The sequence below is a fragment of the Vombatus ursinus genome, unplaced genomic scaffold (genome assembly GCF_900497805.2).
Source record: "Vombatus ursinus unplaced genomic scaffold, bare-nosed wombat genome assembly UNPS02014768.1, whole genome shotgun sequence".
In the NCBI taxonomy this organism is placed as follows: Eukaryota; Metazoa; Chordata; class Mammalia; order Diprotodontia; family Vombatidae; genus Vombatus; species Vombatus ursinus.
The window spans coordinates 10,768,514-10,781,677 of record NW_020954546.1 but is presented as its reverse complement, the minus strand read 5'-3'; the positions used below and the strand labels follow the sequence as shown (position 1 = coordinate 10,781,677).

At 43.7% G+C, this 13,164-nt stretch overlaps 1 protein-coding gene across 9 annotated transcripts in view; it reads right to left on the bottom strand.

The window, feature by feature from the left end:
- The window catches only part of CUX1 (cut like homeobox 1), a 467,724-nt gene that overhangs the window by 435,597 nt on the left and 18,963 nt on the right, over window positions 1–13,164 (bottom strand). Inside the window, exon 1 of one of the 9 annotated variants that reach the window (XM_027861838.1) lies at window positions 12,811–12,851. The exons of the other annotated variants lie outside the window; for them this stretch is intronic. Coding sequence (XP_027717639.1) covers window positions 12,811–12,840 — 30 coding nt within the window. The 5' untranslated portion in view covers window positions 12,841–12,851. Of the gene's footprint in view, window positions 1–12,810; window positions 12,852–13,164 lie in introns of those variants that run through there. 9 annotated transcript variants of the gene reach the window in all.

Sequence of the window (13,164 nt, the reverse complement as noted above, 5' to 3'; positions counted from 1 at the left end):
AAACGAAACCCACCTAAGTATTCTACTTGAATAAATGAAAGGAAGAAAGCCACCCATTGGCTCCTTAAGGGGCAACAGCTCTCAAGCCCTGCTCCAGGCAAAACAGAGAGGGCACCTGGGGGCTTACTTGGCCTATCTCAGTCACCCAATCTTCTAGGTACTTTCCCAAAAAAAAATCCACGTGTGTATGACATTTCTGCCACACCGACAGCCAAACTCCAATGCTATCTGCTCCTCACATTCTCATCTACTTGTACAGCCTGGATAACTCTAATGCACCTTTGGAAAAACGCTGCGTTCCATTTAGCCCATCAGTGGACAGTTAGAGAACACCCTCCTGTCACAGGGGGGCTTTCTCTTCATTCTGGGGACAGACGGATGGGCAGAAATGCCATCTTTTGACAAATAAAATTATGTCTTTCCCATACACATCATACGTCAGGTACATCGGCGGTGCACCCACCCCACTGAACAACAGCCCTACACAACAGTGGCGCCTGCTCTGAAATCGACGAGATGCATTTATTTTATGTTTTTTTAAAAAAAAAACACAAACTGCATGGAGTCGATTTCCCCGACATTCCTCTTTTTTGGTTCTTCTTTGTCTATGGAAATGTTTATGTGGACATTTGTCAAAGTCAGAACAACCAAAAATAAAACTTTTTTTTTTTTAAAGTAAAAGTCCCAAACCCCCTGAATTTGTTTTCAAGTGGCTCACAGGAAAGAACCTTCCTAGGATGCATCACTTACCTCTCCTGCCTCATTAGTCTCTGGGGTTCTTAACCTGGGACTGGAAACTTTTTTTCATATCTTGAAAAATTTATTTCAATATTGCTGGTTTCTTTTGTAATCCCATATATTTTAGTTTATGCATTTATAAACACGATTCTGAGAAGGGGGTCCAAGAGGCTTTCACCAGCCCATCAAAGGGGTCCAGGACACAAAAAGTTTGAGAATCCCTGCTATGAGAGGGAAATGTAAAATGATTTTTAAACAAAGGATAGCACAGGGAAAAGAGCCCTAGCCTTAGGAGCCAGGGACCAGTCAGTCAGTCAATAAACATTTATGGAGCTCCTACTTCAGGCCAGGAGTTGTGCTAAGCACTGGGGATTGAAAGAGGTCAAAGATATCCCTCCCTCCAGGGGCTCACCATCGAAGGGGGTCAGAGGACTGCCTCAAACACATCAGTCACGAGTCTCAGTTTACACATCTGTAAAAAGAGTATTAATGACACTTACAGGTTCCCCCTCCTTGGAGGTCTTTGGGCAGAGGCTGGACATCCATTTCGGGGGTATATATTTGGACTCAGGATCCTTTTCAGTGGCAATACTTAGGGTCCCTCCCAACCCTCAAATTCTGTGAGGAACGTGCTTTGCACCCCAAAGTGAATTAGTATTGGGATCACAGATTTGGTGCTGGAAGGGACCACTGAGGACATTTTGCCCTAGCCCTTCATTTTACAGATGCAGAAACTGAGGCAGAGGAAGTGACCCACTCCAACCAAGGTCACGTCTACAGGCAGAAGATCTGCAGCCAGCAGGGATGGCTGCATGTTTGTCTTGGTATTCCCCCCAGCCCCTCTTACAAGGTGTGCCCCAGCCTGCTGAGGGGTAACTTTTCATTCCCTTCTGACTCTTCATTCAGTACGCTTCTCACTAAGCCACACTGGCTAGACAAAATCAATAACCAGCTGAATGCTACATAAGACACAGAATGACGTTCTACAAACTGCTCAACTTTCCTCGTTAAACAAATACCTTTGACTCATTCCACAATCTGACACTCTGACTTCAAATGGGCTAATCTATGGTGAGACCAGTCATTGTGACACACACAACTCCAGACACACTTTAGGAAGGTTTGTTGCCCACGATAAAGACTCAAGTGCTTGCTGAACGAGTGAACACACAAAATACTGAAAGAAAAAGAGAGATCCTGGCATCCCGACCCTCCGGAGTTCACGAGCCACACAAAAGCAGGCACACATGAGCAGGGGTGTAAGAGTTGAAAGAAGAAGGGGAGATAACTTGGGAGAAGGGCAGGTCCAGTCTGACTCAGCAGAGGGAACCACAAGCCAAGGCTTCAGAAAATGGTCGGAGGGGACGAGCCTTGCAAAGTGCTAAGTCTCGAAGGGAACTTGGAGTCAGGAAGACCTGCGTTCAAATCCAGCCTCAGACACTTGCTAGCAGTGTGACCCTGGACATGTCACTTGACCTGTCTGCCTCCGTTTCCTCAACTGTAAAACAGTAATAGCATCTACTTCCCTGGGTAGTGGTGAGGACCAAACGAGAGCATATTTGTAAAGTGCTTAGCACAACAAATGTTTGTTTCCTTCTTTCCTTGGGGGTCATCCAGTGCTCCTTGGCCATCTCCCTGCTTCCAGTCTTGGCCTTCTCCATTTCACCAGCCACATGCTAAAGAATGCATCGGACCCTGGAACTCCCTTCCTTGATTCGGGGGCATGTTAAGCTTCGCATGGTCTGTGTCCAGTCTACTATCCTCCTAAGCTTATCACACACTCTTCAGGACTGCAGTTTCGTCATACCCGCCTACCCTCAGAACAACACGCCATCTAATGGCACTAGAGCTGAGGCCCAGAAAGTACTTCGTAATTGCCAAAGGTCACACAGGTGATGTCCACAGCAGGTTTAGAAGCCGGTCCTCCGCCTCCAGAGCCAGGGTTTTTCCACTATATCATGCCTTCCTCTTTCAGGTGCTTCCTCCTATTGGTTCTAATTCTGACTTACAACATCAGTAATGTGAAAATATGTTTAACAGGAATGTATATGTATAGCCTATATCAGATTGTGCAATGTCTTGGGGAGGCAGGTGGGGAGGAAGGGGAAGAAAAATTTTAAACTCGAAAGCTTATGGAAGTGATTGTTGATAAATCAAAATAAATTAATTTTAAAAATGTAAACTGCTTGAGGACAGGGATTGTTTCATTTTTGTCCTTGTATGACAGAATTTAGCACAATACCAAGCAAAATACAGTTGCCCAACTGAATGCAGCTCCCTAGAACACTGAGAAAAATGACTGGCCCAGGGTCACAAAGCTAATGTGGCAGACAGAAATGGAATGCTAGTTTTCCTAGTTTTGAGACCAATTCTTTCTCCTATATATAACTATTTTTAACTTACTACTTACGTAATTATATATCTATACATTGACACATGTATATTTTATGCCAATAACTCATACAAATAAAAATTCATTCAAGTACATTTATCAGGGCCCATGAAAATGACTATGATTCTACAGGCTAAGGCAGGAAACTTCAACCACCCAAGCCTTCTCCAGAGGACAATCCTGACGACAAAAGTCAATCACAATGGACAACACCTATGTTATTTCAGTCTTCAATCAACGCTGACAAGCTATGGTGATGAGACTGTAGACAGGGTGGGGAAGACAGAGAAATTCCTTAGTCCTTCTTACTTCAGGGGCAGCTAAATAACCCACTAATACTTTTTTCAAAATCCCTATTAACCTCTCCACCTTGCAGGGGTTTTAAAGCACTTTCCCCCCAACCTTCCAGCACCTGAAGAAGTCGACAGCTCCTGGGTAGACTGGGCAGCTGCCCCAGGCGCCTGGACTGAGCCCAGCTCCAGCTTGTCCCCCCCTTGGCCGAAGGAGGCGACACCCCAGAGCGTTGCCCACGTTCAGCGCCATGAAGCAATCTGAGCAGATTTCCTACACACGCACCTACGGCCACAACCTTGTTTCAAAATAGTGTGACATCACACAATGCAAATGAGAGGTTTGCTATTTTGCTCCCTACAGGGAACCCACCAGGCTGCAGGAGAAAGAGCCCATCATCCTGGCTCTTCCAGATTTATTTCCTGTGTGACTGTGGGCAAGCTCCTGCAGCTTTCTGGGCCTCAGTTTCCTCATCTATAAAATGGGGTTGGGGGGAAGAGGTAGGAGAATTGGCTTTTGAGCTCCCTTCCAGCTCTAGGGCCACGATCCTACTCCTTGCTTAGCCCCTCTGGGCCTCAGTTTCTTCATGTGTAAAATGGAGGAGTCAGACTAGAAATTTTTCAAGGTGTCTTGGCTGTCGATGAGGTGGTTTCTAGGAAGCAGGTCATACGCCAGGTGCCAGGGACACAAAGAAAGGCAAACGCGGGCTCCTGCCCTCAAAGAGTTCCCATTCTGACCGGGGACCACAAGCCAGTAACTTGCATTGATGGAAGACCCCGAGATCTACTCGGAGGGCGAGTTCAGAGGGCAGTGGCATTGGCCGCTCTGCGTTTATGACCCATTCTAGGGAAATACCCTCCTCCCACACCGACACCCTGACAAGCAAATGACCATCCAGCATCATCCAGATTCCCACTCAAAGATCTGCCTACCTATTTGCAGATTCTTTGGAGGCTTCCAATTCCACACCATATTAGGAAATCACTTGTCTAACATTTTCTTAGAAAAAAAATTTTATAGGCTACAGAAGACCACACACAACTAGAAAACTGAAGAGAAAGTTTTGAGAGATATTGAGACTTGGGAGTTAGGAAGACCTGAGTTCAAATCCAGCCTCAGACACCTACTAGCTGTGTGACCCTGGGCAAGTCACTTAACCTCCATCTGCCTCAGTTTGTTCCTCTGTAACACGGAGATAAAAATAGCTGCCACGGTTGCTGTGAGCATGAAATGAAATAGCACATGTACAGTGCTATGTAAATGCATTTAATTTTGTGGTCATTATTACACTACAGAATTACCACACTGGAAGGCACCTCAGAAGCCATCTGGTCCAACCCGTAACTAATCAAGAACCTTATGTCCTACAATGCCCAGCTTTCACGTGGAGACAAGGAAGGGAAAGCCCTGACTCCCCAAGCAGCCCGTATCGACTTTGCAGAGCTCCAATCATGAGCCAAGTTTCTCCTTCGGTCAAACCCAAATCTAGCCCTCTTCAACTTCTGCCCTGGGCATCAGATTCTGCTGGCAGGGATCAAGCCCTCCAGGTACCTGAGGCTGCTGGCCTGTCAAGTCTCCCCTCAAATCTGGTCTTCAGAATAAACCATCCCAGATTCACCCCCTTCCCTAGAGCAGCTCCCTGAGAGTGGAGACAAATTTTTGTTTTAATTCTGTATTAATTACAGAATTAGCTGTAGGAGCTGGAACACAGTAGGTGCTTAATAAATACTTGTTGATCAATTGAGCATTTACCTATCCTCCTGTGGAATGGTCTCAGGATCATTCAACATCCTGTCTTTCACACCAGGAGCTCAACACAAATGAATAAAATGGGATCCCGTGTTCTGAACCCTCTGCCTCTCTCGGTATGACCCAAGATCAATTCCATTTATTAGCTTCTTCTCCTCCCAACAAAACAAAGTGGGCAGGACCCTGCTTCTCCCTCCCTCCCTCCCTCCCTCCCTCCCTCCCTGTCTCTCTTTCTCCCTCCCCTCCTCCTCCTCGTTAGCTCTCCCTCTCTTTCTCTCCCTTTTTCTCTTCTCCCTTCCTAAAATGAATTACCAAATTACTTCTTAATAATTACAAGATTCTATTTCAAACAATTTGGCAACATTCACCTAAGTAACAGCTAATTCATCAAGTAACATTTGTTTTAAGTAAAACTAAGAATACCTTGGAATTTTAATAGAACCGTTTAAAAAAATGTTAACTGCTAGCTATTTATTGAATAAATGCAACTTTTCTTTGGAGTCAAAGGACTTGGGTTCAAATTCTATCTCTAATACCTTTGGCCCTTGTGACCTTAGAGAAAACAAATCATTGTCTAAGGTCCCTTAGACCAGAGGAGCCAAATTAAAATGTCATAGGAAAATGTTTAACCAAATAAATAAAAATACAATACAATGAAGATCATGTTAATCTGTGGTTTTCTAAGTCTGTATGCTCTTTTCTATTTGGGTTTGACACCCCTGCCCTTAGACCTCCTCCCTGGACCTCAGTTCCTTTATCTGTCCGGTGCTGGACCATAGGGCCCCTTAGGTCCCTACTATCTGTAGTCAGATCCCATGACTGCACCACCTCCCTATATTTTTACATCACTTTAAGGTATGAAAAGGCCTTTCCTTGTAACAGCCCTGTTGTGAGGGTAGAACAATTATTAGTGGCATTATATTTTACAGATAAGGAAACTGAGGTTCTGAGGAGTTGCTAAGGCTTCACATGCCCAGAAAGTGTCTGATGTGACAATTTGCTCCCCAGACTCTCCAGCCCAGCCTCTCAAAATGAATGCTTTGATTATCATCACAAAGCACTTACCTCCCCAAATTCCAAAGAATGAAGAGTAACCAGCATTTCAATTAATCCAGAAATATTTATGGGGCATCTGCTGTGTGCAGGACACTAAGTTCAGCAGGTTTCCCCTTACGTGGCATAATCAGCTGCTTTGCTAAGGCTCCTGGTCATTTTATCAGCTAGGATCCAAACGCTCACCACACGTCTGCTCCACTGTGCCTGGGTTCGGTCAAATTTGGTACCAGAGGAAAAACAAATCTCTGACAACTGTGATGAGGAACAATATATAATCATGGCTGAAAAGGGGCTTGGCCATGAGGACTGCTATGCAGGGGGGCTTCCCAATTCTATGGAGCACGGTCATACAATTAAAAAAACGAAAGCTGAGTTTCTCAGTTATATCTAATAGGAAGTCTGGACTAAAGAAACTGACTCAATTCTGGCTAATTTCAATGGACAGCATCCTCATCTGGAAGGTCTCCTTCTATTTAAAAAGTAAATCACTCTCTGGGAGAGAAAGGGGAGGATACTTGGGGAAACGATGATGATATAAAGAAGATATCAATAAAAATTAGTTTTTAAAAATATAAAAAAATTTTTAAATAAAAAGTCCACCTAATTTTTAAATGGCATAAAAAACACCTGACCTATTACGTGCCATTTTCTACAAAGAAAGAAATGGGGGGGGGGGGGACACAACACAACAAATAAGCCTACATCAGGATAATGGCGAAGGACCAAAATTAAGCTTGCAAGAATTAAAATGCCCTATTTTAAAGGATGGGCTACGGAATTTTCCCCGGCAAATTAAATGTTTTAAGGAAATAAAATTTCTCCCATGTAGTGATTTTTAACTATGAGGCAGAAACTCCCTTTACAGAATCAGACTGCAGCTGAAGAGAACCAGAGAGTAGCCTAAGGCTCCAAGAGTATGAGTAACCCTGAGTGTGACCAAAGAGGGAAGTGGCCTTAGAGGTGAGACTGGAATCCTGATCTTCCAGTCCCTAAATCCGGGATTCCATCTGTTACACCATTCTGCCTCTCACACTACACATGTGTGTATATAAACACCTAGAATGTGGGTACGGATCTGTATTTATATACATGAACACACAGATCTCAAATGAAATAATATATCTGAGTGCTTTGCAAACCTTAACATTCTATATAATGATGAGCTATTGTTATTGTATGCATATCGATACACATACATTTGCATTATATGCATGGGTATTTTACATCCATTTCATATGTATATATTTTATTATACATCTGTAGTATATGGGTATTAAACAATACAATATTTGTATTATATGGGTACTACATCTTATGTATGTATTTGTACATGTGCATATATACTTCCATGATGCATATATAGAATACACATATAATCCACATCTGTGTATGTACACAGAGACAGTGTGGCCTAGTGAGTGCAGAGCTGCCCCCAGGAAGTCTCAGGCAGAGGAGGTCCAGGTTCTAACCAGGAGGCCTACAGGTCAGGTGACTTTATGCAAGTCACCTCTAGGCCAGAAGGGCTAACCTGGAATAGAAATTATTCCTGAAGGCCGCATCTTGACTCAGAAAAGCATAAATTTACATTATCTATGTTCTAGCCTTATTTCTTGTGTTAAACATTTCCCAATCACATTTTAATGGGGCTCAGCCAAACTCCAGGCTTTTGTTTGGCCCTTGTGGCACCCGTCAAAGCCTCAGCTGCAGATACACTGGTAAAGGGCATTTTCCTGAGAGATCTCCCTGCCAAGGAAGTCACAGGCCCCAGCCCAGCCCACATGTGGGTATGTGAATTCCTCTATTTGCATTAGGTCCACACAGTAGGTGGCTACCGTATAATACAAACAGCACAGGTGGCTGGAAGGCTATGCTGCTCGGTCCAGTCTGCCCATCCGTGACCCCAGGCCTTTCCATCCTCCACTAATGAAGACAACACTCAAAGCTTCTGCCCAGGAAAGGAGTTCTGCTTCCCACAGGACCAAGACCCTTCTTCCTTGGCCTGACTCAGCGCCTACCCCCAGTCATCCCAAGATGCCAGCAGGGCCCCCCTTCAATAGGAACTAGTTATGGCTCAGCATAAATCTAACCATGACAACTAAACAACTCAGAACAAGCCTTGGTCGTCCCCCTGCCCAAAACCTGGCAAAAAGAAACAGAAAAAGCTAGCTATGTTTGCAAGTGTGCGTGTACATACACACATACACGTACACACACGTACACATGTGTACACACACACACACTGGAAATATAGTTTCCAGTCCCTGTGGTTTTCAACCACATGGCAAAAGAGACATATAGATTCATTATAAGGACAACTGCCCAAAGCACCTATGCCCACTCTCCCTACCTACAGCTCCTAGGCTTTCCCATCAACTTTGCACTAAGATGCTACTCTAACCAAATTAGCCAGGCTTCAGCAATGGTCAAAGCCTTTCTCTTTTTAACAAAAGAAAAAAGAAAGAAAGAAAGAAAATCCTTTTCGTCAGTATCACAGAGCACTTAAGAAAATTACCTGCCTGTTCAAGTCAATGAATATTTGGTAACTCAAAAGTGAAACTATGAAGTCACTATTAATTCACCACTTCCATGTCTGCTGTAAAAGTTACACAATATATGAACTGCTCGCCTAATTATGCCATTACTGCACCTTTTTTTTGATGCCTCAATATATGTTCTATATAAGCAGAATTCACTTGGGTGTAAAGGAATAAAACCCAACATCGTTCCTCCCTCTCCCAACTTCTCTATTCCCAAAATTTCCGGATGGCGGAATTTACAGAAAAATGTTCACGAACAAGCCTTAATGAAAGACTATCGCTCTACACTCAAAATAGCTCAAACAAAATGAATAGCCATAAGTAAAAAGTGGCCTTATGTTTGGCTATAATAAGATTCAAATAAAGGCCTCCAAGAATTCCACCTGTTTCCAATTAGATACTAGAACTGCCTGAGTGTTTAAACTATGTTCACTTGCTACTTACATGAGACAATTCTTCGGGGTTTTTTGTACATTTTAAATATATTAAAATAAGATTAAGGATCTGGCTTAAACAATCAGGGGTAGGAAATTTTCAGTTAAAGCCAAAATTCTATCCTTGAACTACCACAGACACACGGTGAGATAAGACAAGATTCAAAGTTAGTTGACATAGATGGGGTTTTTTTGTTTTGTTGTTGAAACCAGACTCTTTATAAGGAAAGAACAGTGAGAATAAATTTATCATTTAAATACCAGAAAACAGATGAGAGACAAAGAGAGACACAGAGAGAGAGTTTCTAAAATAGTCTTTTACCAGCCTTTTTTCAGATAACTTTTAAATCAATTGCCAGTTATCAGCTAAGTAGCAACATTGGTGTTAATACTGATTTACTGGCTTCATTTAAAGTCCATCAGATAAGCTGAGTCCGTCTTTTAATAATACTTTTGAATTTGCATAGGCCAGATTCTTACTCTAGTCAATCCAATAAGCACATATTAAGTGCCTACTACGTGCCAGGCACTGGAGATACAAAGACAAGTTGAACACTGAACAGGAATTTGAGCTCTTTCCAAAGATCTCTGATATAATGAAGATTCTTCTTTTTAAAATCCACAAGAGCTTTCCCTCTTGACTTTGTTCTTCCCTTCCTGGCTGCTGTTTCTTGTGCTTCTAAATGCAATCTGAAATGAATATAGATTTTTTTTTTTTTACTTCAATCCTTGTATTTCCACTAAGCTTCTGAATGTCAGGACCGCCTCAGGAATAGTTTTGATTGTTAACTGCTACAGGCAGACCCGGAAGGGGATCAGAAGAGTGTGTGTGCGCGCACGCACACACACACACACACACACACACACAAAATTATTTCTGCATATCTCCTCCCACATAAACAGAAACAGAGCAGTGGCTTTGGTTTAATTTCGCAGGAACGGGGCAGAAGACTTTTTTTTTTCTTTTTAAAGGAGCCATTTAAAATCCTAAGGACATTAACTTGAAAAGAGTATTTTGATGGTAGCTGGCTCAGTAGATCATGAAAGGATACACAGCCTCAAGGGAGTAACAGACTGGCAGTTTATCCAAACCTTTCCCTTTCCATCTTTCTCATTTACTTCACTATGAACATCAGTCACAAAAGTGTAGGTCTATGGAGTTGTATTCTCAGCAGACCTATCAGAAACTATTGCATTACTAAATTCTTTTCATTAACTCAAAGCTAAAAAAAAAAATACAAAACAAACAAAACAAAAAAAAAAAAACAAGGCCACACAGATACCCCCTCCCCAAAAAAGATGAATTCAATAAACAGTTATGCCTTCCTATATACCCTAAAGATTAAACAATGCCCCCCCCATCTCAGGACAGAGAGAACCAAAAAAATAAAAACAGAATAAAACAGAAGCTATATGAGCCCAGCAGTTTGTCAACTTAAGTCCCTTTTTTGTTTCAAAAAAGATTCTGAATGGGACACTTCTAAAAAAGACAGCCATTAATAACTGTAATATTTTCTGTTTTAGAGGACAGTCTACCCCAATGGTACTTGCCAGCTTCGGAAAGGGGGGTGGGATGCAGAACAGAAGCAATACAAACCTCTTATGAGCCAAATGAATTTTGGTTTGAAAGAGAAAAATTCCTAGGTTGGGCTTCCCAATCAGGCAGATATGTAACTACTGTTTATAAAAGCACTTTGCAATTTAACCAAATGTCTTCTCACAAAAACCCTAGGAGGTAGTTGGTAAACTGAAAGGTAGCCTGGAATCCCTTTTAGGATTTTCTCATGGATGTGAAACATTGAATCTTGGGATTAGCTGACAGTGCCCTTCTGCTCAGCCAAGGAAAGTCTGGAAGGAAACCTGGAGCTCACAGAAGAGCCACTCTCCCACCCCACTAGCCTTCAAAACGAACAAGGAAATGAGATAGGGTTAAATTTTCAATAATAATTCTCTCTCTCTTCCTGAACAACCCACTTTAGCGACTCAAATAGGCTTGGTCCAAAATGGACCATGGAGAGAATAAAAGTAGTGACCCTGGCTCCAGGAGATGGAGGAGTTTCAGCAAACTCAGCTACCTGGAGAGAACGCACTGACCTTTTCAAATCGAACATGTTTCAATGGAGAGATTCACTTAGGCGCTTTCATGAGTGTCTCCTCCCTGACCTCTGGCAAGGCCCCAATCTCCAACCCTACTTACTGGGTCAATCTGACTTGAGTATGGTTTTCACTGAAGGTTAAAAGTGGGGTACCCCAAGTGAAATCCATTTTAAACTACAGTCTCATCAGCTAAACTATTATTCGTGACATTAAAGATGAAACCAAAATTGGCATAAACTGCAGAGGGCTCTCAGAAACTGAGGTCAGAGTAAAGAAGGGTCACACAAACATTGCCTTCCTCCACCCAATTAAAAGCTTTAGAACATACAAGCCAAGCCCAATAACTGTTTTTTTAAAAAAGGTTTTTAAGACCCCATCACCTAGGAGAAGTCAATGAACCATAATCACAAAATAATCTCCAGCAGCAAGTTCAAAACCCAAATGTGGATTAGTTTTGCGTCTAAATAACTCACCCCCCCCACCCCCAGATATATCTTAGAGCTCATTCAGATAAACTCTTCTCTTCCTGGGGTCCTTCTAATCATATTCCCAAAGTCAAATCTAAATGTCACTGACTGCCTACCAAATCAGATGGGGGGGGTTGAGGTAGAGTAGGTCCACAGAGTTTAGAAATCTAATAATTAATGAAGTCTCCATAAACAAATAAAATTCCTAGGCTGTTGGGCCAAGATGCTTAGAAAAGAAATTTAATACAAATAAAGTCAGGCCGGGATGACCTCTGGGGTCTTTCCCAACTCTGACTATATGATTGATTCAGTTTTATAATCGATGAAGAAGAGAGATTAAAATTTATTTCCGAGACCCAGTACCAGTTTCACAGAGGCTACAGAAATGAAACTGTGGTGGTGTTTTTTTGGTTTTTTTTATAAGGAGTTCTTTTTTGTTATAAGTGGATAGACCAATTTTTCCAAAGTGCCATTCGGATGCGTTCATTACATCCAGGAATCTAATTTACACAACAGACGTGTTGAGAGCCGTGCACTGGAGTCAACATACCTGCTCCTCTAACTTTTCATCTTATCAGAAATACAAATATTTCACACACTCTTCTCCCCAGTTCAGTGGGAGCGTCGGAGGGGATTTCACTGGGACCATGTGCCTGTTTAATCATTCCCCGGCAAACGCTGGGGCAGAAAGCGAGCCGCTCAAAATTAAAGTTGTCAGACTCCATTTAAATATATATTTAATCTAATCCACTTTATTTTATACAACTCTGCATCTGGATCTCATTTGCCTTATTCCTGGAGGTATTCTGGGTCACTATTAAGAATTCTTTCAAGTTGGGGGAAGTTCAGCCCTAATCCAAGCCCTTCAAATCACGGCATGACTGGAAGGGGAGCACCGGCCGGGCCAGCGCACCTGAGCGACCCCCGCCAGCAGACCTCCCGGGGGGCCCCCCCAAGGGCAGCCTGACTCTCCTCTCGGCTCCCACTCCACCCCCCCCTCCCCGGCCCCAGCCCCAGCCCCAGGGACCTTTCGCAGAGAGCCCCCTCACCTTGAACGTAGCTCCGGCTATGCCCAACATCAAGGTAGCCGAGCCCGCGGCGCCCGCTCCCGGGGCCCCTCCAGGTGGAGGGGCGGGGGAGGGGGCAGCACCGCCCAGACCCGAGCCGAGGGCTCTTCGGCCAAGAGGGGCGCTTAACCACTTAAAGGCGCAGAACACCAATTCCCCAGCCCGCCCCCCACCCCGGCAGGGACCCGGCACCCCCGGGGCTGTCCCCGTCCTCCGCCGCGGACACGTCCGCTGGGGATGGGGCATCAGGGCACAAGTGCTAAGGGGCCACGGTGGGGAGGGAAGGACAGGAAGCCGGCAGCCCCCAGACTCCGGCCGGCCGCTCCGGCCAGTGCC